This window comes from Bidens hawaiensis, unplaced genomic scaffold, assembly GCF_021521415.1.
Source record: "Bidens hawaiensis isolate Kalapana, Puna unplaced genomic scaffold, B.hawaiensis_p1.1 tig00001576_1, whole genome shotgun sequence".
NCBI classification, from domain to species: domain Eukaryota; kingdom Viridiplantae; phylum Streptophyta; class Magnoliopsida; order Asterales; family Asteraceae; genus Bidens; species Bidens hawaiensis.
This window is the reverse complement of record NW_027491089.1, coordinates 2,287,851-2,313,275: the sequence shown is the minus strand read 5'-3', so window position 1 is coordinate 2,313,275 and position 25,425 is coordinate 2,287,851. Positions and strand designations below refer to the sequence as shown.

Here is a 25,425-nt window from a genome sequence, read left to right as displayed (position 1 = left end):
ATAAACAAGAACTTTGGTGCCGCAAGTGGCCTATTGGGCCACTGGCGGCACCATATTGGTTGATTAATTTTTTTTTTAGTTCAGTTACCAAAATAAACGTAATGGAAACTGACCAAATGGTCATAACTTTTTTGTTTTAGTTTCAAGACCATAATAAACTTGAAAGAAAAAGACCAAGTTTTGCACTCGCGGTATTATTTAAAGCCCATGATCGATCGCTTGGGTTTTACCAATGTGCAAGTTTATCGACCGAAACAACCCCCCCCCACACCAATCGGTCGTTGGTCCACCTCAATTTTTATATTTTTCATTTTTTTAGTTTCGGTAGCGTAACATACGTAATCAAAATCGACCAAATTCGTGTCAGTTTACCTTCTCAGTGATCGGACCGACAACGCTTGGGTTACCATCGTTCGGTAGCGTAACATACAATGTTTATGCTCCGAATGACTCTGCGGAGAGAAGAAAATTTTGCCAGAGCTATTGGAGGTCAGGAGGTTGATCCTGGGCATGTGTGTTTTAGTTTGTGATTTTTGCTGTCAAGAAAGAGACTTTAAAAAGTTGGAATTGGTGGGGGAGAGTAGACCCATGTCGGAGGAGGAGATAGAGGAGAGGTTGGAGTGTTTGGCTTTTGTGAAAGGGGTCGAAAATTGGAACAACGGGATCTTAGACGAAAGTGGAGGGTTCGGTGGGCTGTAGATCGAGATGAGAATACCAAGTATTTTTAGAGTGTTATAAATGCAAATTTAAGTAGTAACCGTCTTCATAGCTTACAAGCGGAAGGTGTGTGGGTTTCAAATCCGGCCTTATTAAAAGAATTAGCGTTTGATTTCTTCCAAGTTCGGCTTCATGAACCGGTGAGAAACAGACCATGAGTGCTTTTGTCTAATATTAGCAGGTTAGATGGGTCGGAGGCGGATGCGTTGGTAACCCCGTTTACGTTGTCGGAGATAAAAGACGCGGTGTGGGATTGAGAGGGGGGCCGAGCACCGGGGCCGGATGGATTTAAATTCAAGTTCTTGAAAAGGTTTTGGAACTGTTTTCAAGGGGATTTGCTCAAAGTTTTTGAAGAATTTTTCTACGCCAATTCGTTTAGCTTCGGATGTTTATCGTCGTTTATTGCTTTAATTCCGAAAGTTAAGGATCCGGCTTCCCTAAATGAGTTCCATCCTATTAGCCTCATTGGATGCAAAAACAAGGTGATATCGAAGGTGTTGGTAGGTAGGTTAAAAAGGGGATTGGCAAGTTAGCTTTTATTTTAAACCGTAGTATCCTTGATGGCCCATTAATCCTTAATGAAGTTTTGACTTGGCTGAATAAATCTAAGAAACGGGGATGGATCTTTAAAGTTGATATTGAGAAAGCATGTGACTCGCTTAATTGGAGATTTCTGGATTTAGTTTTGGACCAAATGAACTTCCCGGAGAGATGGCGCATGTGGATTTTGGCCATTCTTTCGGCGAGTCGGGCTTCAGTTTTACTAAATGGATTCCACTATTCTCGTGGCTTAAGACAAGGTGATCCCTTATCACCATTTTTATTTATAATTGCAATGGAAGCGCTAACGAGCTTGAAGAAGAGGGCTGCTGAAAGGGTTGGTTTAATGGGTTGAAATGTGGGTTGTCGGTACCAGTTATTACGCATCTCCTTTACGCTGATGATGTGGTTTTTGTTGGTGATTGGGATATCGGGAATGTACGTAAATTAGGCAGAATTTTGAGGTCTTTTTTATGGTCTCGGGTTTGAAAATAAATCTTTCTAAAGAGCAGATTTTCGGAACTAAGGTAGTTGGGGCTGAGTTGGATCTGATGGCAAAAACTCTAAGATGCAAGGTTGGGGAGTTACCATTTATACACCTTGGTATTCTAGTTGGAAAAAACATGAGTGGCATTATTGCTTGGGATCACGTGGTTGAGGTGTTCAAGAAGCTTTTGTCTAGGTGGAAGGCCAAAAATCTTTCGTTTGGAGGTCGTGTCACGGTAATTAGGTCGGTTCTGAACTCTTTACCGACTTACTACTTCTCGTTATTTAAAGCTCCCGAAGCCGTTATAGATAAGCATGAAATACTGAGGAGGATGTTTTTCTAGGGTGGATCAGAAGAAAAGGCCAAAATTAATTGGGTGGCGTGGGACAAGGTTGTGGCTCCGATTGAGTATGGCGGGTTGGGTCTCGGGCGTCTGAAGGATGTAAATGTATCTCTTTTAGCAAAGTGGTGGTGGAGGTTTAAAAATGAGAAAGCTAGGTTATGGTGGAAGGTTATTTGGGTGTTACACCATTCCTCTAGATCTTGGTGGAGCATCCCAGCCAAACTGTCGAACCCAGGTCTGTGTAGTCGTATAGTGAAAATTGATTCGGTTTTAAGAGTGGCTGGTATCAAGTTGGGAAGTTGTTTCCAACACATGGTGAAAAACGGTAGAAAGACGTAGTTTTGGTTAGACAATTGGACCGGGTCAGGATCGTTGGGTGTTCGGTTTCCAAAACTTTTTGGGTTGGAAAAGTCTAAAGGGTGTAATGTAGCAGATCGGTTGTTCATGATTGACGGTTGGATATGCGGTCAATGGGATTGGTCTAGAGAGCCGACTGGGGTGGAAGAGGTTGAGGAGTTGAGAGGGTTGCTTCAGATTTGCCAGGGGGTGATACTTAATAATGAGGAGGATGTTGTTATGTGGACTTATGAGGAGGATTTTCCGTTAGAGGTGTGAAGGAAATGGTCATATTGAATTCTTATGTTGCGCCTGATTATAATTTCGAGTGGAACCGCTTGGTCCCGAAAAAAGTTAGTTTTGTGGCTTGGAGGGCGTTGTTGGGTCGGTTACCAACTTTTGATGCTTTGGTTAGAAGAAATATCGCGGTGGCCTCGAATATGTGTCCGTTTTGTGGGGAGGTAGAGGAAACGGTTGAACATGTGTTCATCTCTTGTGGTCTCGCACAGTCTATGTGGAGCGTACTTGCCCAATGGTGTAAGGTGCCTTCTTTCTTTTGTTTAGCTTTCGTGACTTGTTGGGAAACCATAAATACTCGACGTTTAAGAAGGATAAACCCTCAGTGTTTCATGCGGTGTGTTTGGTTGCGACGTAGTGTTTGTGGAAAAAAAGAAATGCTATGGTTCATAGAGGGAGCCCGACTCAGATATCAAGCTTGGTGGAGGAGATAAAAGTGTTGGGATTTCTTTGGATTGAGCATTGGGGGAGAAACAAAGGGCTTACTTGGGAGGATTGGAGTTGATTCAAAGTGTAGTTTTCGTTTGTGTTTGGGTCTTGTTTGTTGTATGTTGGTTGTAGGTTTGGTTTGCTGTTGTTTTCTGTGGCGATAGTTCTTGTTTGGTGTTGGTGTCTTTTTGGTGGTTCTTGTGTCTCGCTAGTTTTGTTAATAAAATTGTTAGTTGGTCTTTCATAAAAAAACACAACAGATTTAAATCTGACGCAACCGTTTGGATCCTTTAGCAGAGTAGAGTAAGAATGAAATGGCAAATTCTATAATTTTGGCATTTTTCCTAACGTGGCAAATGTAGAGGCTGCAAAATTAAAAAGAAAGATTTTGTTAAAAAAATGTAAAAAGTGACAGAGGAGATTTTTAGAATGTTCTAATTAGTTAGTGGTGCCACGTGTCTTTTTATGATTGTGATTGGTGAAATTTATTAGAAATTAAAAATAAAAAGTCAAATGACTATTTTCGTAACTTTTTTCTTTTTTTCGCTAACGAGGTGAATGGAGGTGATTTGGTCGTGTGGCGCCGTGGCGGTGACAAGTTTTTAGGTCCGTTCGGGTTTTCTTTTGCATTTATCAAAAGGTAAGACGTTAGTAAAGATATTGTGGCTTTTATGAATAAATTTTATCGTGACTCAAACATTACTCTTGGATCTGATTCTTCAATCATCACTTTGATTCCAAAGATCAAGAGTCTGTTGGTGGAAACGGACCTTTTTTCGTCTTACTTTGTTTATTGCAGTATAAGATTTTAGCTAAAGTTCGGGATAACCATCTAGCAAAAGGGGCCGATTTGGTGGTTAGTGTATACGCGAAACTCCTAATGAACTAAAAGTTTCAATTGCTCGCCTATTAATATATTACAGTCGATTATCATTTCTATAAACTCTAATCAACTTTCCAAACCGAGATTTAATAATTTGATTTAAAAAAAATTAAAACCACTGCACTCTTCGAGCTCAGCGAATATACCCACACGGCTTCTGAATAATCATCCGCTGTATTAAGGAAGTAAATATACCCTCCTTACTTATAACTAGGACCGGCAAACAGGTCGGGTTGAGGACAATACAAGTTAGGGTCAACATGGGTCAAATTAAAAAAAGGATTGTTTTGGGTCAGGTAGGAACGGTCCAGATTGGAACGGATTCGGGTTAGATTGGGTCCACTTGGAATGGGTTTCGGGTCGAGCCACGAGCTGTCATACTTTTACCATGTTGAACAAATTTAACACGATCAACTACTTTCACACTGGACAAACACATAACAATTCTTTCACTAAAGTTTGTGAACCATATCAAAAAAAATCATTTTATCATGTGTTAAATTTTAAAAGCATACGGCCGCACTTTGGCTATAACACACAGTTGATCAACATAGTATACATGGTCGGTTTGGGTCTCAAAACAGAACCAAAACCGAAATTCCTAATATACATGGGTTTAGTAAAGACAATGCATTTTGTTCTTTATATATGTTATTTTGGTATAATCACGGTTCGAGAAGGTTTCATTGTCTGAAATTAATTTCTACACTTGTGGAATTATCAACATTAAGTTCGTTAAAAAAAAAGGGGAAAAGAAGAAGAAAGAAAGACGGCTCCAAACAAGTTGTACAGTTTAAAAGCTAAACAGCAATTACCAGATGAATAATCTACTTCATCATGTTCTACAGGATTTGTTACCTTCAGGATATTGTTGTTGTCTAATCCTCTGCAACAGAAGCATTATTGTAAACGTCAACAGTAACTCGCTAATCTTACATCCAGGCTGCATACAAAGAATTGATAAACATGTTAGTAGTCATATTATTATCTAGTAATTAGTATAGTATATTTAATAAAAATGATTAAAAAAACAAACAATTTTTTTTAAAACATTGGCAACTTAAAGAATTCATTCTTGAAGCATATCGACACTTCCAGTATTAATAAGGCCTAAGACTGAGTTAGATAAATGTTTCACCCTAACTGATCAAATGACTGAATGATTTGGGGAAAAAAAAGCTTTTTTGTCAAATACCCAAAACAGCCAAAAGACTCGTCTATAGCTAAATAAGGGTCAAAAGACGCCTCAGTGCATTTTTTAAAAATGTGTTGGTTTTGTAATCATATTTGAAGCAGTAATTATATATATATAACATTTAAAAAAGACAGTAAGTGTTTAGGATGAACCTGAACTGAAATGTTACGACCCGTACAAGAAAATAACTGTTGTGACCCGTTGCCAAACGTGTCCACTATACCACCTCCACAATGTAAAAAAAGTACTCATGAGTCATTACCTTTTGGTAACCAACCTTATGACCTGCTACTTATTGCCACCATTAGTTTATTCTACATACTCATACGGAAAGTGATAACAAATTAATCGGTAACGGACAGAAAACTGAACTGAATATATAAACGGTAGAAACGGATAGGCTACAAGTCGATAGAGATACATGTACATCACTCAATCAAACCGTAGGGCAGTCTAACATGCGTTTAGGATACAGAAATTACCACCTAAACTTGTGATTAGATTCCAAAGAACACCATCTATCATGCCACGATAGAATACAGCAATGGAAAATTAAGTTAGCTCAAAATCCATTGAGATAAATTACAGACCAATTTTATCGTAAGCATTACTGCTTGACATTTTTCAAAGTTCAACACATAAAAGAAAAAGAAATAAACGCCGTAAACCTACCACTACTTAGGCAAACAAGGAACTAAAGTACAAGTAATAAAACAAAACATCATTACAACTGCAATTAAACGTTTGACAAATTCAAATGCTGACGTGGGAGGATTTTGTACTCGGATTAGAGCCCTTTGACCGCCGCCACGAATATTTGACCCGACCCGTGTCGGGAGATGTCTATTAGAAAGTTAAGTAACAAGCAAAAAGTACATAAACAGACGCATACACTGCTTGTTGGATTAAGGGAAAATGTTTAAAACTGTTATAAAGGGTAACTTTTTACATGTTTAAAAAGAGTGATTTGACATAAACATGTTATGCTTTAAGCAAACACAATGTTTTTAAAGTAAAAATGACCCAAGTGATTTAAAGTAGGCTAACTCATTTTGTCAAAAATGAAGTTAATTTATCCATCTAACATCTGTTAGATACGCTAGTTTAACATTTTTTACTTAAATTTTTCATATGAAGATGCCAAGTGTAGAATGTAGATCAACAAAAAACATAGTTATTAGAAGCGACCCTTTTGCGCCTAGGCGTTTTTTAGTCGAAGCGCACCGACAGCGACTTCCTTAAAAGTAGCAATTTTAGGCAATTAGTCGGCACTCGGTAGTTGCTATTTTTTAGCTTCATTTTTATTTGATTTGTTTTTTATTTATCACATAACTTAGTTAAACAACTTACATAAACTTAATGGGTTTAGCAAAATTAACTCAATATCGCGATAAATGATCGATCTCTAGTTATTCAAGATCACAAAGCAAGAAGCCAAGAACAAAGCTATATATTGATCGATCCCTGGTTTTAATATTTATTACTTTTAAGAAAATTTTGTTTTTAAGTATGAAGAATTTGGTTATTTTTGTTATTTTTTTATAATTTTGCTACTTTATGTTGAGGATTATGGTTTTAAATATTTTTGTATTTGAAAAAAAGTGATATTTCCCATTACAAATTTTGTTTTTGATATTTCTTATTTAAGTGCGCGTTTTTTAGGCCCACGCTTTTTTTACTCCTAGGCCCTCAGAGAGACCTATGCGCCTTAAGTGCGCCTAACGCATTTGATAACTATGACAAAACGACAATCAGTATCGTATATCACACACCCAGACACGCTAGAACCAGTTCCATCAAGAGGTGCACAAAAAACCCAAACCCGGAACCGGACCCGAAAAAAAACCCAGAACCCGTATCCGACCATATTCGTAGGGTACGAATAGGGTATGCATTTTAGTACCAAAACCCATACCCAAACCGGACCCGATCTGTACCCGGTAATACCTGAAAACCCGAACCGGTTCCATACCCGAAACCGGGTTTTTCAAATACCCAATCTATACCCGAAAAATAACTGGAAAATACCCTTAAAAGTGCAACCCCAAAAAATTCCAATCTATACCCGAAAAATACTCTGAAAAAACCCCAAAAAACACGAAAATATGGTTTTTTCAATACCCGGAATAGGGTATTCAAATACCCGGTTCTATACCCGACCTGAACCCGATACATAGGGTATGGTTTTTAGAGGCAATACCTAGACCCCAAACCCAACCCGGGCATTGCTAATACTTGATTTTCCAATACCCGATCATACCCAAACTCGGGTTTTTCTAATACCCGGTTGAATTTGTGCACCTCTAGTTCCACCTATGTGGTCAAAACCCGACCCAACCCTGCCCAAAACCAGAATAAAACCCCAGTTTGTGCACCTCTACATCTAACTTGTCTTTGCCGAATCGAAAATGAAGTTCGAACAGTACCAAAAATACTTACTTTCATATGTTAATCTGCCCACATCTCTCTAGTCTCTACTACATAAGCTAATCATAAACTTTCCATTATAAACAAAACACCTCAAAACCCAAAGCAAATTCATGAAACCATTTGCTTATAATAACATACTTCCACCATTCACTCTCATTAACCTCACAGCTTTTCCTTAGAGCATCTAAGCTCATGCCACAAACAAAACAATGTATCATACACATCATCTTCATCACTAACTCCATCACCATCCGCAACGCTTAAAATAGTTTTCAACCAATCCTCATGCAATGTCGAAAACTCCGACCGTTGTTCACTCGACTTAAAACTCACTCCAATCTTCGTTTTCATAACCTCTGCGGCCTTCGCGGCGGACTCCACCACTGTTTTGGGGATTCCTGCCATTAATGCCACTTGCATACCATAGCTTTTTGGGCAGGCGCCTGCAGTTAGACGGTAGAGGAAAACTAACTCTTGGTCGGGTGATGACGAAGTGTTGGATATGGGTTTGAATGTGCATGCCATGTGTTGTAATGTAACGTGTGGGTGGGTTGCGAATTCTTTTGTGAGTGGGTGGTAATGTGTTGCGAATAGTAATCGGCAGTTTACTTTATCAACGAGATGACGAAACACCTGCATTATAAACAAGGGTGTGAATAACTTAGATGACACGGGTTTGGGTTTAGTCTAAACAATTTAGGCCAGTTTCTGGTTAAACGTGTTTGGTCGACCTAATAGGTTCACTGGTTGACGCATTTAACTTGTTTAATTCTAAAACTTTTTTTTCAAATTCTGTTTTATGTCAAAAAAATTGCGTTTAAATGCAATATATATCCATCGTGTATCTGAAAATATTTCTCCTAAACCACTCATTTTAGCAGCATATAGCCTTTTTTAAAGAGTTAAGTTTGGTTTTCGCGTCTGAGTTTTGTCCATTTTAAGTTTTTAACTACTCACCGAGGCCATTTCTTTGTCTTTCCATGGCCCATGGTTTCAAATTTTAACCATGTTCGTCCATTTTGCCAACTCCGTTAGATTTTACTGTTCAGTAGAAGAGAATTTAAGCCATTTCATCTAAAGGACTGTTTTGTTGAATATAATCGATATAACTAAATATAACTATTTATGCTATTAATAATTATAATAACACTGTTATACCAATTTAAATTAACCAAAACAGGCCCTGAGATAAAAATGACTAAAATGCCCTTGTACTTAACAGCTAGTAAAAAGATGAAAATGGTTAAAAGTTGGAAATCACATGCCATGAGAATACAACCAAAAAAATATGGTCTTCGCAGTCAAGTAGTTAAATATGGCAAACCTAAGAGACGAAAGCCGAACCTAAACTCTTTGTAAAGTTTAAAAGAAAGTATACTCACAGCATAAGCAATAGCATATCCATCAAAAGTGCTCGTTCCTCGGCCCAGCTCATCAAGTATAACAAGAGAATCTTGAGTTGCGTTTTGCAAAACCGATGCTGTTTCTGTACATTCAATCAAGAAGGTACCTAACAAAAGAGGAAGAGGTTAAGAAGTTAACAAATTAACAAGCAGACACTTCAAAGGTATCAAAATATATATTTTTATAAGCAATTAGTGTGCCAAATATGATTACAAAAATTATATTATTCTAATAATAACCTGTAGGATTGTAAACAAACCGAAAGTTCGGTGATTCGTTTGTAAACCATGTGGCAAGAAGTTCGTTTATAGAGTAAACGAACGAACATGAACAAAAGTTTGTGTTCATTTGGTTAAATGAGTTAATGAACAAACATGAACAATGTCTTATTTGTTCATCTATGTTCGTGAACATGAAGGTTCCTTTGTTTACGTTCTACATTTGCATTTGTTTAAGTTCGTCCGTTTACATTCGTTAACTTAGGCTAGTTTTAATAACTTTTTAAGCCCAATAAATTGTTCACATTTACTTTTATTGGTTTTAGCTCAGTTATGTCCGTTCACGTTCTTGAATCGTCTGTTTATATTGTTACCGAACTAACGAAAACGAGCATGAACACATTCGTTTTCTTAACGAACTAACACGAACAAGAAAACCTTGTTCTTTAGATGTTCGTGTTCGATCATTCATTCGTTTGATCAGTTAAAATTAAACAAACGAACATGCACATGCTCCACTTGTGTCCGTTCAGGTAGTAACTTACTTTCACCAGTCATTATACGATCAGTAGCACCGAGACGTGTGAAAATAATATCCGCAGGTGACAAAACACACGTGTCACAAGGAACTTAACAGCCCAACTGCAAACAGCAAAAAAACCAAGTTAAAACACGGTAAAGCATGGAAATAACATTTTTAATGTTACCATCAAAACTTACCTGAGCAAGAATAACAGCTAAACAAGTAGCACGAAGAAGAGTTGACTTTCCGCCCATGTTTGGTCCGGTCAACAGCAAAGTCCGAGGACTGTATCCAAACTCATTATCTCCAAGACACAAGTCATTTGGAACAGGTGTTCCTCCACTCTCTCCAAGAGCATAAGGATGCCATAACCCTCTCATATGAAGTGTGGGCCCCGTTGACCGTTGCCAAAACCCGATGAGTTTGATCTTGAAACTATCACAGGCCTAGACATGGGCATGCATGAGAAATTTGCAATCATGGCAAAAGATCTAAGCACATCAATACAGCTTAAAGCAAAGATGATTTGAGACCACTCGTTAGCTTTCTCCATTAATAGTTCAATAAGAATTGATAGTATTTCAGCATCCGAGTCTTTGAGTTCATGTGCCTGGCATCATATATCATGTCAGTTATTCGCACACACACACATGCATATGCATGTTTGTTTATATGAAAATGAAAAAGTATGGCCTATTGGCCTAAAACACACAATTTAAGGTTTGTACATTCAATACAGTTTTGAATTAGGCTACCATTTGACTTGGAAAGCTTGTAAAACACTAAGGGTAAATTGGGAATACTAGTAAAAAATAAGGGGTCAAATGGGAAAACTAGTAGATTATTATCCAATTTTGGAAGTATAATTATAATCTACTAGTTTCCATTTTACCCTTAATATTTAACAAGTTTTCCAAGTCGATTGGTATTCTAATTCAAAACTGTAACTATTCAGTTTTGTAAGTGTATATTATAATCTAGTAGTTTTCCCATTTTACCCTTAATGTTTTACAAGTTTTCCAAGTTGATTAGTATCCTAATTTAAAACTGTAACTGTCCAGTTTTGGTCCTTTTGGAAGTGGCTAACTATAATCTAGTAGCTTTCCCATTTTACCCTTGGTATTTATCTACTTCCAAAAACTGTATAGTTAGAAACCTTAAAATCAAAACTGTATTGAATGTACAGCCCTTAAATTAGGCAGGTTGCGCAAGTTTGTTATTGGATCAAACAGGTAACTTTTATTAAAATAAACAAATGTAGATGCTATATATACCAGGTTGCGCAAGGTTGCGCAAGTTTGTTATTGGATCACAAGACAAAAAGTAGATGCTATATATACCAAGTACATGTATTAAAATAAACAAATGTCATCCTAAATTGGTGGTAAGACTCCCGTTTTATCTCTTTAAGGTTGCATGTTCAATTATTGATTTATGCATTTATCATCTTTTTTTTTCTCCATTGTTTTATTTTCTGCGATATGGCCTTTTTGCAACACAAAAATAAATCAAAATCAACCTTTTATGAAATTAAATGGTAAATCATTTTGAAAGAATAGAATATATAGAAGACAATGAACTTAGATTAGTTTGAACATATAAAATGTGAGTTCATTGACTATAATTGTTTTTCACAACTTTCATGTGTTCTTTATTCATTTGTTCTTTATGTAGTTGATATTTTATAACTTTATTACATCATTTTAATTCAAAGTTCTACTCAATTCACAACATAATAACATACACCAATGTAAAATTAAAAATTAGGATTGTTCATTGAAAATAATCAGGGGGTGAGTGGGTATAAATTGGATGAAACGACGGTATTGCCCTTACGTGAACAACACATGACTTAACTTAACGAATAAATTTAACGGAGGGCTAAAGGATAAACGTTGTAGGATTTTGACACGTAAAGGTCAAAAAAACGTCTAATTACATATTAAATGATAATGAGTGAAATTTAGGTTAAAGAATAAGTACAAATTCTGTATTAACGGGAATTAACGCGATTTCGATTAGTATTAGCTATGATCGTTACGACCCGAAACTAAACTTAAAAAAATAAATTCAGCATGCTAACATAGTTATTTAATAATTAAAAAAACAAAAAAGTTAGTGGCACGCGTATTATAAAATAAATTAACATATTCATTCTGTCTGTAAACTCAGGTATTGGTAAAACCCGAGCGTTACAAAATTGAGTCGACGTGAATTTGGTTAGTGTAAGTCACGTTCGTCACGGTATAAACAACGTTGGTAAAACCTAAGCGTTAAAACCCCCCAAAAAAAGTTCGTCAATTTAACATATGAAAAATATAATATTTAAAACGACACTTATTTAGTCAGTAAAACCCAAACGTTGTAGTTTCCGGACGTTGAGGCGTTAACTCGACGTGAAATCGATTGGGTTTGGTTACGTTCGTTATGTACCAGAATTAATATAAATTATAAAATTTGATGTGGGCCAATGGAGTGTCGTGGTTCAATAAAACTCGGTGTTATGAAAACCCAAGCATTGATGTAGTGACTCTACGCAAATTTTTCCGGTTTTCGTCATGTTCATTACGATGTCTTAACTAAAAAAATGTTTGGTTACGTTCGTTACGGTACCATAACTAAAACAAACAAAAAATATATGAGGTAGACCGATGAGATGGCGTTGGACGATAAAACTCGAGCGTTGTTGCTTCTGTACGGAGAGGCGGTGAGTCTACATGTAGTCGGTTGGTTCCGTCATGTTCATTATGGTACCAAGACTTGACAAATTTTTGGCGTTCGGTCGGCTCCATTACGTTCGTTACGATAGCTGAACCAGAAAAAACAAAAAGAAATGGCGAAACAATAAGGTGTCATCAAATGGGCCAATGGGAGTCTTGCGGCACCAAAGTTTTCATTTAATTTATAGTCATAATTAGTTTGGATAATTGGACCTCGAGAAAATTCTAGTGATGATCAGATTGGGAAATTATACCCGTCTTGATATTGCTGGCTAAAAGGAACATCGGAGTAGAATCTTTACTTTGTCCAGCTTGTGGAGAAGTGGAGGAAAACATGTTTTTGTGTCGTGTGAGTTGGCTCAATCCGTATGGCATACATTGTGGTGGTGTGAAATTCCCTACATTTTTGCCCTTTTGTATACGAGTCTATTGAATCCTCACAAATTTACTAAATTCTCAAAGCCAAAGAATTACATGCCATCAGTCTCGTTTATGTTTGGTGCCTTAGGAAGCCATAGAACAAATATGGTGTTTAATTGGAAGACGATTACGGTGAAGGTCATTCTAAGCTATTTATTTTATGGACAAGAGTTTATCAAGCGGGGCGTCAATTTCGTGGGTAGATTATTGGTGAGTCATATAATAATGGTCTCCCATGCACGCATGTCTGGGCGGTTGTATTCAGCATGTACATTATGATTTGATAGCTAGGTGGCGGGCGAGCCAGCCAGGATTCTTTTTATTTTCGACGTCCAGACCATATTATCCCTTAATCGCGCCAATACCAAACGAGAATTGTACAACCAGATGGCAACGCTGATACCAACTCACTTATTCGCCACTTTATCTACCCAGCCACTCACCTCTACCACTCAACCTATGTTATACCCATCACTTATCACTCACTACCGTTAAATATATATTTTTAACATTATTAAATAAAATGCACAACCCTCCTATGCAACATTACTAGATGTATAACAACGCAACCACAACGAATGATAAGCAGGACGGTAACCACACTAAAATAACCACGTCGTAAACCAAAATCACAGTTAAAATCCACCCAAAAAAGGGATCAACTCAACAAAAACAACACAACATAATCACCTTTTCTAAATCCTTTTTCTTTTTTTAAATTTTATAAAATCCAAAGTTCACACCTTACAACTTCCCAAAACCTTAATGGTTTAAGCCATTACACATCCCACATTTTACCAAAGTTTAGACATAAAAGCACAACACTTATACACCATTACAAAACACCACCAAACCCAAAAAATAGGGGTGCTATAAAATAAAACTCTTTCCTTACCACAAGAATATGTTTTTTTTTAATAACTTGCGCGCCTCTTTTTTCTTTTTTTTTTGGTGAAAAACGGATTGGAAATGTTGATTTTGTCGTCAACATTTATAACCATCCGTTTTTCAAGAAAATGGTGAAACAACGTCATTTTGAGCAGATTTTGAATACTCGTCTTGAAAGGGTGTAACGTTAATTCTATATGCAGTCGTCACCGGCCACCCTGCAAAAACATACCCGCGGACAAAAGAATGAAAATTTAAGAATAAAGAAAATATATACCAACATGTTCAATAATTTATACCACATAGAATTAGAAAGCAGTGCTGAATCAATAAGAGAATAAGAGGTCTGACAGATTATAAATCATTCAGCATGTCTCTCTCTGAAACTTAACCACTAAGAGTTGTAACCGAACACACTCTACCTCTGACCGATAATGGTTAAGATGGTTTACCTCTTTAACCATTCAGACCTAAGATACCTCTTAACTATTAAGAGGCTACAAACGATAGAGAGGTAGCCTTCAATGACCATTAAGAAGCTACCAAATAGCCCCGTAGCCTCTAAATCATTCAGCATGTCTGTCACTGAAACTTAACCACTAAGAGATGTAACCAAACACACTCTTAACACTGATCGATGCAGATGTATTTAGAGGCTACCAAACAGCCCCCATAAAGGCACAATCAATTTCATAATGCAAATATAAAGCAAAGTATACGTACCGATAAAAAGTTGTAAGTTTCAAGATGTAGTTCTTCCATAACACATGGATGCTATGTACAAATTCTTTGACCATTTTTCCTGATATAAACATATAAACAAAGAATCATATAAATGTAAAATAAATCAATCAATTAAGATTTGATGTAGGTTCATATTGCACCTCAAATATTAAATTAGTATTGTGAAAATATAGTTTTGTAATTATATCTAAACTAGGTATTTAAAGAAAAGCATTAAAATTGTGATAAAAAGTGTTTAGGAGATTATCATTGTAATATTTTTAAACATTATTTATGTGTAAAAACATCAAAATTGTGCACAAAAAGTGTTTTGGGGCCCGACTCAACCCACACCAAAAATTTCATCATTTAAGCCCATTTTGACACCTCAATATATTAATATAGTTTTCGTAATCATATTAAAAAAGAATATTTTAATAATTATGCGCAAGAAGCGTTTAGGGAACCATTTTAACACATGCAAAATTTTTTACCATTTTGATGGAATGTCATCCTTACTAGATCTCGATATACAACGCATGGACTATCTTATAACTCCCTGTATCTTGACAACATGAGCAAGATACCATTTTAAGAAACGAGAATCTGAAAATAATAATACCTTAATATGAGTACACGGAAAAGAGGTAGTCCTAAGCGTTTCTTGAGCAACATCTTGCACTCTCCTTTTTGATGCACTAAGAATAAAAGCCGCTTGATCCTCGTTGGCGGCTGCTGATGTAATCCGGTATCCATTTTCCCATCTTCTATGAATCCCTTCGCTAGGGTACAGAAAATCAAGTTCCACCACCTGCACAATTCAAATCTTTTTAAAAACTTTTCACCTTATTAACTGATTATTGTAGAAACACACAATAACTAAATCAGTTTTTTTTTAGTTTCAAAAAAATTTAACTATTTAATGACTTAAGGTGCAGGTTCAAAAGGGAACCACAAAAAAGTGGGGAACTCGGGAACCATGTCTTTTACATGTAAAAAACAAATAAAAAATTCATTTTTACATGTAAAAAAGACATTTTTGCATAATCTTTTTTCAAGCGTTTACATATAAATACATGTAGAAGCCGTTTTCATTAAAAATAATTTAAAAAAATCAGTTAAAAAAAGATAAATAATCATATTTTTTACAAAATTTAAATTTTTTATTAGAATGTCTTCTACATGTAACTATAAGCAAAAACTTCAAAAAAGTTTATGCTAAAACTAATTTTTTGCATGCGAAATCGAGTTTTATATTATTTTTTTACATGTAAAAGGCATGGTCCCCACTATAATTGGTAATTGTTAATTGTATTAACTGAATGAGGCCCTATATATATATATAGGACATATATTACAGCTAATATTAGAAACAATCAATTACATATATAACACAAATCTCTGTCTAATATTCCCCCTCAAGCTAATGACGGGGAGCAACTTTTAGCTTGGATCTGAGAAGTAGAAATCGTTGTAAGGATAGGGGTTTTGTAAACACGTCTGCGATTTGATCATCTGTCTTGATAAACTGTATTGAGAGCTTTTTTCGTGCGACCCTTTCTCTAACAAAATGAAAGTCAATCTCCAAGTGTTTTGTGCGCGCATGAAAAACGGGATTGGCTGATAGATAAGTGGCGCCGAGATTATGACACCACAAGATAGGTGGCAATGTCATAGAAACGTGAAGCTCCTTTAGAAGTGCTTCAAGCCATGTTAACTCAGCAACAGTGTCTGCTAGGGCTTTGTATTCGGATTCTGTAGATGACCGAGAGACAGTTTGTTGTTTACGAGCACGCCATGAAATAAGATTGGACCCAAGGTAGATGGCATATCCCCCTGTGGATCGACGGTCATCGAGAGAGCCAGCCCAATCTGCATCGGAAAAGGCTGTGAGAGACCATTTGTGAGCATCAGTGTAAGCATGAACAACAGGAGCTGACTTTTGTTGAATCAACAAACCAAGATTAGATGTTCCTTGAAGACACCGAAGAATTCTTTTGACCGCAGACCAATGATTTTCTGTAGGGGAGTGCATAAATTGACAAACTTTGTTGACCACAAAGGTTATGTCAGGTCTGGTAAGAGTTAGGTACTGTAAAGCCCCAACTGCTTGTCTAAATTTCACTGGATTGTCAAACTGAGGGCTATCTCCGAGAGCTAAATTAGAGTTAGGGACCATAGGCGAGTCAACAGGTTTTGACTGAGAGAGACCTGCTTTTTGAATGATGTCAGCAATATATTTTTTCTGTAAGAGAAGCAAGTCATTGCCTTTGAAGATTACCTCAATGCCCAAAAAGTATGACAACCGACCCATGTCTTGGATCGCAAAAGTAGTGCTCAACCGTTGAATGATGTGGTCAATGAGTCGGGAATTGTTGCCGGTGAGAATTATGTCATCCACATAAACAAGCATATATAATAAGTGACCATTATGGGAATAAATAAACAGTGAAGGATCTGTTCTAGACCCGTGAAACCCAAGTTGTAACAAGACTCCCGAAAGACGATTGAACCAGGCCCTAGGAGCTTGTTTGAGGCCGTACAAGGACTTATGAAGCAGACACACATGATTTGGCTTTTGAGGATCGATAAAGCCTTGTGGTTGTCGTAAGTATACGGTTTCCTTGAGATCACCGTGAAGAAAAGCGTTTTGAACATCTAATTGGCGAAGAGACCATTTCCTTGTAACGGCAAGCGACAGAACCACACGAACCGTGGTGGATTTTACCACCGGACTAAATGTCTCATGATAATCAATTCCCGGCTGTTGGTTAAAACCTTTCGCCACTAAACGGGCTTTGTACCGTTTTATATTCCCATTTTCATCATGTTTCAGCCTGTATACCCACTTACAATCAACAACATTAGCATTAGGAACTGGTTGTACTTAAGTCCATGTACCGTTTCTCAGTAAGGCTTTGAATTCCTCTGTCATGGCAGCACGCCATTGAGGACTTTTGTTAGCAATGGCAAAGGTGGATGGTTCAGTTGAGGAAGAGTGAGTGGAAGTGTGAAAAGCAGAAGCATTGTAGGAAGTCCGTTGCTTAGGATTTTGTCTTAGATTTGGAGGGCGTGTACGTTGTTGGGTGTCGGTTGTGGTGGGGATTGAAGTGGATTCTGTTTGGACAGAAGGTTGAGTTGATGATGGAAAGGATGTGGTAGTAGATGGGGCTGTTCGAGCAGAATTTTGGTAAGTCTGGTAGGCTGGAACTGTGGGTTGAGTAGCCATAGTAGAGCTGCGCTGATAGGTGGCAACAGGTGGGGCTGTTGGTGGGGAGTTGTCTGGTTGGGGCGAGGTAGTGGGTGTTTGGACAACATTGGTTCGGGCTGAGGGTGGTGATGGTTGAGCTGAGTTGGTAGTTGGTTCAGTTTGGGTGGGAGTTGATGAGTGATGATGTTGGTCGTTTGTAGAAGATGATGGTTGTTCATGTGTTGTAGGAAAAGGATAGGATGAAAAGTAAGGATCTGGAGAGGGTGGGGTAGGTGTAGGAGAAGATGCTCGAAGGAAAGGAAAATGTGTTTCATTAAATCGTACATGTCGAGCGATGTAAATACGATTTGTGGTAGGATGTTATTAATAGAAAGGGTTTTATTTGGTGAATTAAAGGCGGTGGAGGCAATATGAAGAATAGGTAAACTGTTGCCAATACCAACAAGAAGGGAATCCTTACCAAAGTAAGGCTCAAAATTGTCAAAGCCAGTGAGATTAGGTGCTGCATGACTGTTTGCACCAGTGTCAGGCAGCCATGATGATGATGCTTGTGAGCGATGATCAGCAAAGTTCGCTTGTGGAGCGTTTCGTGGTGGACGAATTGTTGCTGGATCACGATTTGGGCACATAGATGGAACGTGCGCAATGCCACACCTGTTGCAAGAACCATAGACGGTATTCTGATTAGACGCCCAAGCAAATCTGGAATTGTTACCTGATGAGGAGCCCGTGTTCCGATTGTTGTTATAGTTTCCTCCCGTGTTCCGGTTATTGTTATAGTTGCCTCGTCCACGTGGGTTGTTGTTATATGAACCACGGTCACGGTTGGACTGTCCACGAGCACTGTTATAGGCCTGATTTTGCTGTTGTGCAGGTTTCACATTGAAACCTAACTGTGTCATCAGTTGTTGAAGTGATGTACTGTTTCAGGAGGGAGTTGAAGGTTGTTCTGCGAAGCTGAGTCACGGCTGGTTGTAGCCATGAAAGCTTGGGTAACAACAGGAAGAGTGGGATCAACCTTCTTTGTCATGTATTCATGATCAACGAGTAGCCCAGGTAATTCCAATAAGGTAACAGGAGGGTGTCGGCCAACAAGGGTGGGCTTCAAGTTGTTGTATTCTGCCCGAAGGCCTGGAATAATCAGCATAACGACATCTTTTTCTTGCATAGCTTCACCAATGTTTGCTAATGCATCATTATATTCTTGGGCTCGTGTGATATAAACAGCTGATGATTCATCAGGTTGCATCTCCATCTTGAGGAGTTGGGTTTTCAGTGTGTACTCTCGAGAAGATGTATGCGGTGCGTAAGCACGTTCCAAAGAAAGCCATAGGTCACGAGAAGTATCACCTTGTACATGCTTAAAGGAGGCTTCAGAGATCGTTGACAGCAAGAGCATGCGAACGTGGGCATCATTGGAAACCCATGTTGGGTAGTCAGGGTTCGGTTGTTGTGTGGGTGGCTCTGGATCTTTGCCAGACGAGGAAGAATTAGCAGTGATGGTTTGGGATGGACATGGAAGAGAACCATCAATGTAAACATACAGGCCGTTGGTGATGAGAAAAGATTTGATCATGGTTTTCCAATATCCATAATTGGTGGGACTTAGGGTAAACCCGAACTTGTGAGAGTTGTGGTTGGTTTTCTCCACTGTGGTGAAGGAGATGATGGCCATTGTTAAGAGGTTTGGAAGAACAGAAAAAAAAGAGAGGCGGCTGTTAGGGTTGAATGATCGGTGGCTGTGATACCATATAATTGGTAATTGTTAATTGTATTAACTGAATAATCTGTATACAATAGGAGGCCCTATATATATAGGACATATATTACATCTAATATTAGAAACAATCAATTACATATATAACACAAATCTCTGTCTAATATCCACTGAACTCACCCCAATGACTTAACAGGTAAAACCAACCAAGTATTTATAAGAAATTAATTAAATGGTTTAAATTCAGGAATCCAGATGTGTAATAATAAATTAAACCTTTATTAACAAAAAAACATTAGGCCTAAAATTTTAAGCCCAACTTCATTATTTTGGGCCCAAAGCTTTCAAGCCCAAAAGGTAAAACCGAAACCATGGGTAAACCTTTAAAATAGAGTTCGGGAAGGGTAAGATGGATAAAACTTTAAAATAAAAAAAAATGTATAAGTAAAAAAACTAAACCTGATTAGTATAGCTTGCATCACGAGACATCACAATGCCCCATTTATTTCCCGCAGTGGTCATTGCAGTGACCAAAAAGCCCTCCTTCCATTTCTTGTTGATCCACTTGAACAGAAACACATCACTTACTTTGTATGATTGTTGTGTATACGGTGTCCCTAATGACAGGTAAAATCAAAAAACCGTATAAGGGTATATCGGGAAATTCAAAATCTTGAAACTTGACTAAACTTTAATTCAGAACTTACCCTTTGACATTACAACCAACGTGCTACCATTCATTGCACCCGCGAGTGATGTGATGTAGTAATTCTTCTCCCAGTGTTCCATGATCCATTCCTTAAATAGAGGGGCAAAACGGTCATTTGGGTATTATTTCGGACAATTATTTTGGAACGAATCAAAATTAAAACATGGATAGTAATTCCAAAAACATAACACAATTTAAGATAGAACAAAGAAAACTTTCCCCTATATGCATTTATAATAACAACCGACTTGGAAAACTTGCAAAATTTAACTAGACAATTAAAATAAAATAGAAAATTTAGTAAAGAATAACCACCCGTATTTTTTTAATTGGATAATTATTTTTGAACATGGAAATTCCAATGCATAACACAATTTAAAATGCATAAAATTTGACACACATTTTAGTTAGCATAATGACAATTTTACCCTTAATGCATTAAACAACTTGGAAAACTTGCATGATCTAATTTAACAATTGTTGATCCACTTTGTCAAAACCATAAATTATTACTATTACTATTAGTCTATTATGTTGTTATTATTATTATTATTATTATTATTATTATTACTGCTACTACTATTATTACCTTGCGTAAAAAAACAGGGGATATATCATGAACTTGTGCAGTGAACCCCGTCCCCGCATCCATAATTAAAGCCCAAAGATTTTGAGCCGATGCTACAGAACTAATGTAGATCCCATCGTTCTTCCCTTGTTCCACATGCTGATGTAATCTTGAATCCTTTACATTGTATTAATACCTATAATTCAAATATATATAGACGACGATAAGAATGATTTATCTATTTATCTATCTATTTATATATATAAATATATATATACAACTATTCTTGAGTTCTTGGATGAATAAAAATAACAATTATGTAAAAAGTTCTCTAATTTAAATTTGTATATTACCAAATATATATCTTTAAAGCCATGAGCAGATTGAAAATTAGTTAGGCTTGCAAACGAACCGAACAAACACAAACATAGCATGTTGGTGTATGTTCATTTAACTTCGAACAAACGACCGAGCAAGAACAATTAAACGACCGGGGTTTTCTTGTTTGTAAAATAAATGAACATGTTCGTGCTTGTTTATGTTCGTTTGTTAACTATATCAACGAATGTTCCACGAAGACAAATGAACGTACGTCATGTGTTCATGTTCGTTTGTTTGACTAAATGAACAATTTATTTTGTTCATGTTCGTTCGCTTAATAGATAAGCAAACTTCCTGCCAAACGTCCATGAAATGTTCGCTGAATGTTCGGTTCATTTACAGGCCTAATAATTAGTAATTTAACTACATTAAGAAAATCTAGGGATATAGCTTACAAACATTTTTATTGAAAGTAAAAGTATTTCATAAAAAAATACAACAGATATATCATCGAAAATTTTAACAATTAATGAATAGATCTAAGAATATATAAAATTGTCAAACCAATCAAACTCATACCTTTGTTTCATCGGTGTTCTTGACGTAAAAACACATATCCACTGATTGGCTGGAGTCCCGAGCCCAATTTTCTTCCTAGGCTGAGTGTCTTCCAAGCTACTAGGCATTCTTCCCCTCTTTTGTCCAACCTAAAACACATATAAACGAATAAAATATTATATGAAAAGAAACTCATTCATTTTACTAAAAAAAGAGATTATTACTGAAACAATAAAACTTGTAATCATATTTTACACACTAGTTATTCATTTAAAAGAAACTTATAAAAGAAAAAATGAAGACCAAACAGATTGAAAGTCTCCTAAACTGTATTTATAATTTGCATAAAACAATAAAATATAAAAAATCAATTCACAAAAAAATTAATTATTTAAAATTATTAGTTTGTAATCATGTTTACACATTTATTATTAATAAAAAAGATAAAAAGTTAACAAAAGAAGAAAATGGGTCAAAAGTTGCATAAAACACCTAATCAATTACTTTAATAAAAATGTAATTATTAATAAGCATTAGTTTGTAATCATGTTTATACGTTAAATATCAATAAAAAAGATACATTTTTAACAAAGAAGAGAATGGGTCAAAAGTTGCATAAAAGATAAATGGGTCAAATGTTAATAAAAAGATGAAACATTTTACCAAAAAAAATATTTATTAATGTCAAACGTTTCTATACCTTTGGGTTAATTTTAGGATATTGGTTTATAATGGTTTCTGCTACCTAATCAAGTGTGTTCGAGTATTATAATTATTCAGATATGACCTTATATAAGTTTTGTACAAATTGGTCAAATGTGTGGAATTGTTTTTGATATAGTACTAATGTTGGATTTCAAAGGTTGCACATAATGTATTCTAATACTTAATTTTGTACAAATGCCACTGGACTGTATTTGCCTTATAACGAGCTATGTGAAATTTTTCGATTTTTCTTGTTTTATGTTAGAGCTTGTATGCGGCGGTCATATTACGGCCTTATACACTATTAAAACTAACTTGTTGTGTTGTAATATGTTGGGTAAAGCTTTCGTTGTGACCAAAGGATGTCGATCAACCACTCGGGGTGAATCACGAACATGCATCACGAAGAAATGGTTAATATTTGTAAATGGTTATAAAGGTCGAGAAGTTTACTTTGTCATAATCTAAACGTCTATGTCTTATAAATATTTTGTCGATAAAACTATTCGTTGATGTTGTTTTATAAACAAGTAATAATAAATCATAATAATTGCGCTTCCGCATCTTTTTAAATTAATATATAGTTGTTTAAGATTGTGTGTGTTACAAAAAGAATGGTAGGGTTTTATAATACTATTACTAATTCAATAATTAGAACACATTGAAGCTTCAGATTTATATGTGTTTTATTGCTTTTGATAGCATGACATGAGTAAATTTTGTGGATGTGTTATGAATGTTTATGTTTGATTTGTGTCTTATAAAATTGTTTATGTTTAGGTTTGATTTGTGCCTTGAAAGGCTTTTTTAATTAATTTTCAGCTTCTTTAAAAATTTCAGTTTACTTTAGCAGTCTGCAGATGTCAAAAAAACAAACAGTCTTCTCCTTGCATACTGCAGAGGTTTGGTCCACCCCTTCTGCTTCAGATGCCTGCATATGTGGTCCGCAGAATGTATACATTTTACATCTGAAAAAACAAACAACACCTAACACAATTTAGTTATTCTGTTAACTGTTTATAAAAATATCAAAATACCACTGAGTTGAAATGAGACATGTTTATGATAAATTGTGTGAATGGGGTTTGAATTGGGCCTTTTAATGGGCTTTGATTTAAGCCCATATATGTTTAGGCCCAACTTAGGCCCTTTTATTAAAATGAAGAGTAAATTACGTTTTTTGTCCATTTAGTTTGTCAAATGGTTCAAATCTTGCCATTTAAATGTCTAGTATTTCATTCTTGTTGTAATCAAGTTTAGTCCAATAACACCATCTAATTGTTTTGTTATTGTTTTTATAAAAGAATTAAAATTCCTCTACACTAAAATGGGACTCGCTTATGATTATCGTTGAAAACACGATGTTAAAGTTTAGTTAGATCTATTGTTTTGGTAATGACTTACTAAATGTGACTTAAAATGTTACTAGTAATCGTCTTAAATCATGAACCAACAATGACCTAATGTGTTAGAAGTTACGAAATGGGTGTAAATATTATTCATAGCCCTTTAAACAAAGCAACAAGAGTGGAAAAGACTTCACCTAATGGTAAAAACACAAAACACAAAGTGATGTAGAATGAGCTCCCGTTGTCTATTTAACCGACCGTGGAAGCGATTGTCGTGTCAACACTTTGTTTGGAGATGTCTTATGCAACATTTATCTTCACCGCTTTTGCTCTAACTAATACACATACATGTGTAGATAGTATCTTTGTTACTCCCATCATATTTCAAGCATCAATTTGAAAAGATATTAAATACGAACAAAAGTAATAAGTGCCCTTATGTTCAATCTTGTAATACTGTGAAGGTGTCACTAGTGTTGTTTTGGTGATTTTTTTAGTTTGTGAAGTGTTCATTATCTTGATATAGTGTTAATTTCTATTTGAGAGTTAGAACACCATGGTGACATAGTGAATGTTGAAGAGTTGTAAAGACATACTATATTGACATATTGTGTTGAAAAATATGATCATCACCACATTGGCTTAGTGAAACGGGGTATTGGTGATCCATGTCATTTTAGGGAACGACTAGTGGAGAAAATCCCGATTGGAGAATCAAGGAGAAGACGTAGGGTGGATTAGTAAACATCCATTCGAATTGATATAAATCGGTTTTTTGTCATCTATATCCCTTAAAATGTTTACTTATCCCATATATATTACATTTGTGTTATAAGTTGTAACAAGAGTTTATCAAACAAGATTGTTAAGCAAAATTTAAGAAAACCTATTTAACCTTTCTTCTCTACAATTATATATATATGTGTGTGCGCGCATGTATGATTCATTTCCTATAATAACCTTAACGGATTTTAAGAACTTAAGAACCAATTGAGTGGATTATATCTATACACATCATCATTTCTTTAAAATATTGAAAAATCTTTGGTAATCAAATTATTCTCTTTCTTTTAAGTATATTATCTATATAGATAAAAGTTGAAATGTCGGTGCCACAAAAGTGTTTTTTCTGAATATTATTAGTTCAGTTATGAATCTAATCTAATCATTTTGATGTTAAAGCAATAAAGACGGTGTAGCCTAATTGGTATTGTGCTATATATTTGGGCTTGGTCTATGGCTCCACACGCAGGTTCGAGGCTTACATCAATCATGAAAGCAAAGCAGGGAAATTTTTTTCTTTACCTTCCTTTTTTTGATATTTCTGTGATTTTTGGTGGAGAATATCCTTTTTTGTATTTGTTTTCCCTTTTCTTATATATACATTTTTATTGTATATTTTAAAAATATTTAAACTTGAGGAATTTATTATTTGGGTTTATTTTCGGAACCGTAACAAATATATCGACACATGCCGGATTCACATCGAGTCACCGTTGAAATGCCCGAACTTGAACGATCGAGTAAAATCATTTTAGATATGTTACTTGTGTGATAAGCTATATAAATGTCGGTATCGGTATCGTAACCAAGTTCATGTCATTTTGAACATAAGTTGTACGTGTGTCGATATTATTTTGGATGGTTACATATATTTTCTTTATTAGTGTCGGTTTTGTAACGAAATTAATTAACTGATACTGTAACAATTCGGGTTTCCCCGTATTTCATTTG

At 35.9% G+C, this 25,425-nt stretch overlaps 3 protein-coding genes and 1 long non-coding RNA gene across 4 annotated transcripts; 1 reads left to right on the top strand and 3 right to left on the bottom strand.

Moving 5' to 3' along the window:
• Window positions 1-2,707: 2,707 nt before the first annotated feature.
• LOC143588988 (uncharacterized) lies at window positions 2,708-3,225 on the top strand. The gene is made up of 2 exons (XM_077069861.1): window positions 2,708-2,965; window positions 3,079-3,225. Exons 1-2 carry the CDS (start codon window positions 2,708-2,710, stop codon window positions 3,223-3,225), a joined length of 405 nt encoding a protein of 134 aa, XP_076925976.1.
• A 4,368-nt stretch (window positions 3,226-7,593) lies between these two features.
• LOC143588603 (DNA mismatch repair protein MSH7-like) lies at window positions 7,594-9,898 on the bottom strand. Its single transcript, XM_077069565.1, has 3 exons — window positions 9,825-9,898; window positions 9,040-9,167; window positions 7,594-8,290 (listed from the first exon to the last, which is right to left on the bottom strand). The coding sequence occupies exons 1-3, from the start codon at window positions 9,835-9,837 to the stop codon at window positions 7,820-7,822; spliced, it is 612 nt and encodes a 203-aa protein (XP_076925680.1). The 5' UTR covers window positions 9,838-9,898; the 3' UTR covers window positions 7,594-7,819.
• A 4,659-nt stretch (window positions 9,899-14,557) lies between these two features.
• Window positions 14,558-20,046, bottom strand: LOC143588593 (casein kinase 1-like protein HD16). The gene is made up of 3 exons (XM_077069557.1): window positions 19,941-20,046; window positions 15,176-15,364; window positions 14,558-14,632 (listed from the first exon to the last, which is right to left on the bottom strand). The coding sequence occupies exons 1-3, from the start codon at window positions 20,001-20,003 to the stop codon at window positions 14,573-14,575; spliced, it is 312 nt and encodes a 103-aa protein (XP_076925672.1). The 5' UTR covers window positions 20,004-20,046; the 3' UTR covers window positions 14,558-14,572.
• A 7-nt stretch (window positions 20,047-20,053) lies between these two features.
• Window positions 20,054-21,712, bottom strand: LOC143588588 (uncharacterized). The gene is made up of 4 exons (XR_013145134.1): window positions 21,659-21,712; window positions 20,780-20,954; window positions 20,189-20,279; window positions 20,054-20,098 (listed from the first exon to the last, which is right to left on the bottom strand). It is a non-coding gene; the product is annotated as an uncharacterized LOC143588588 (long non-coding RNA).
• Window positions 21,713-25,425: the final 3,713 nt, after the last annotated feature.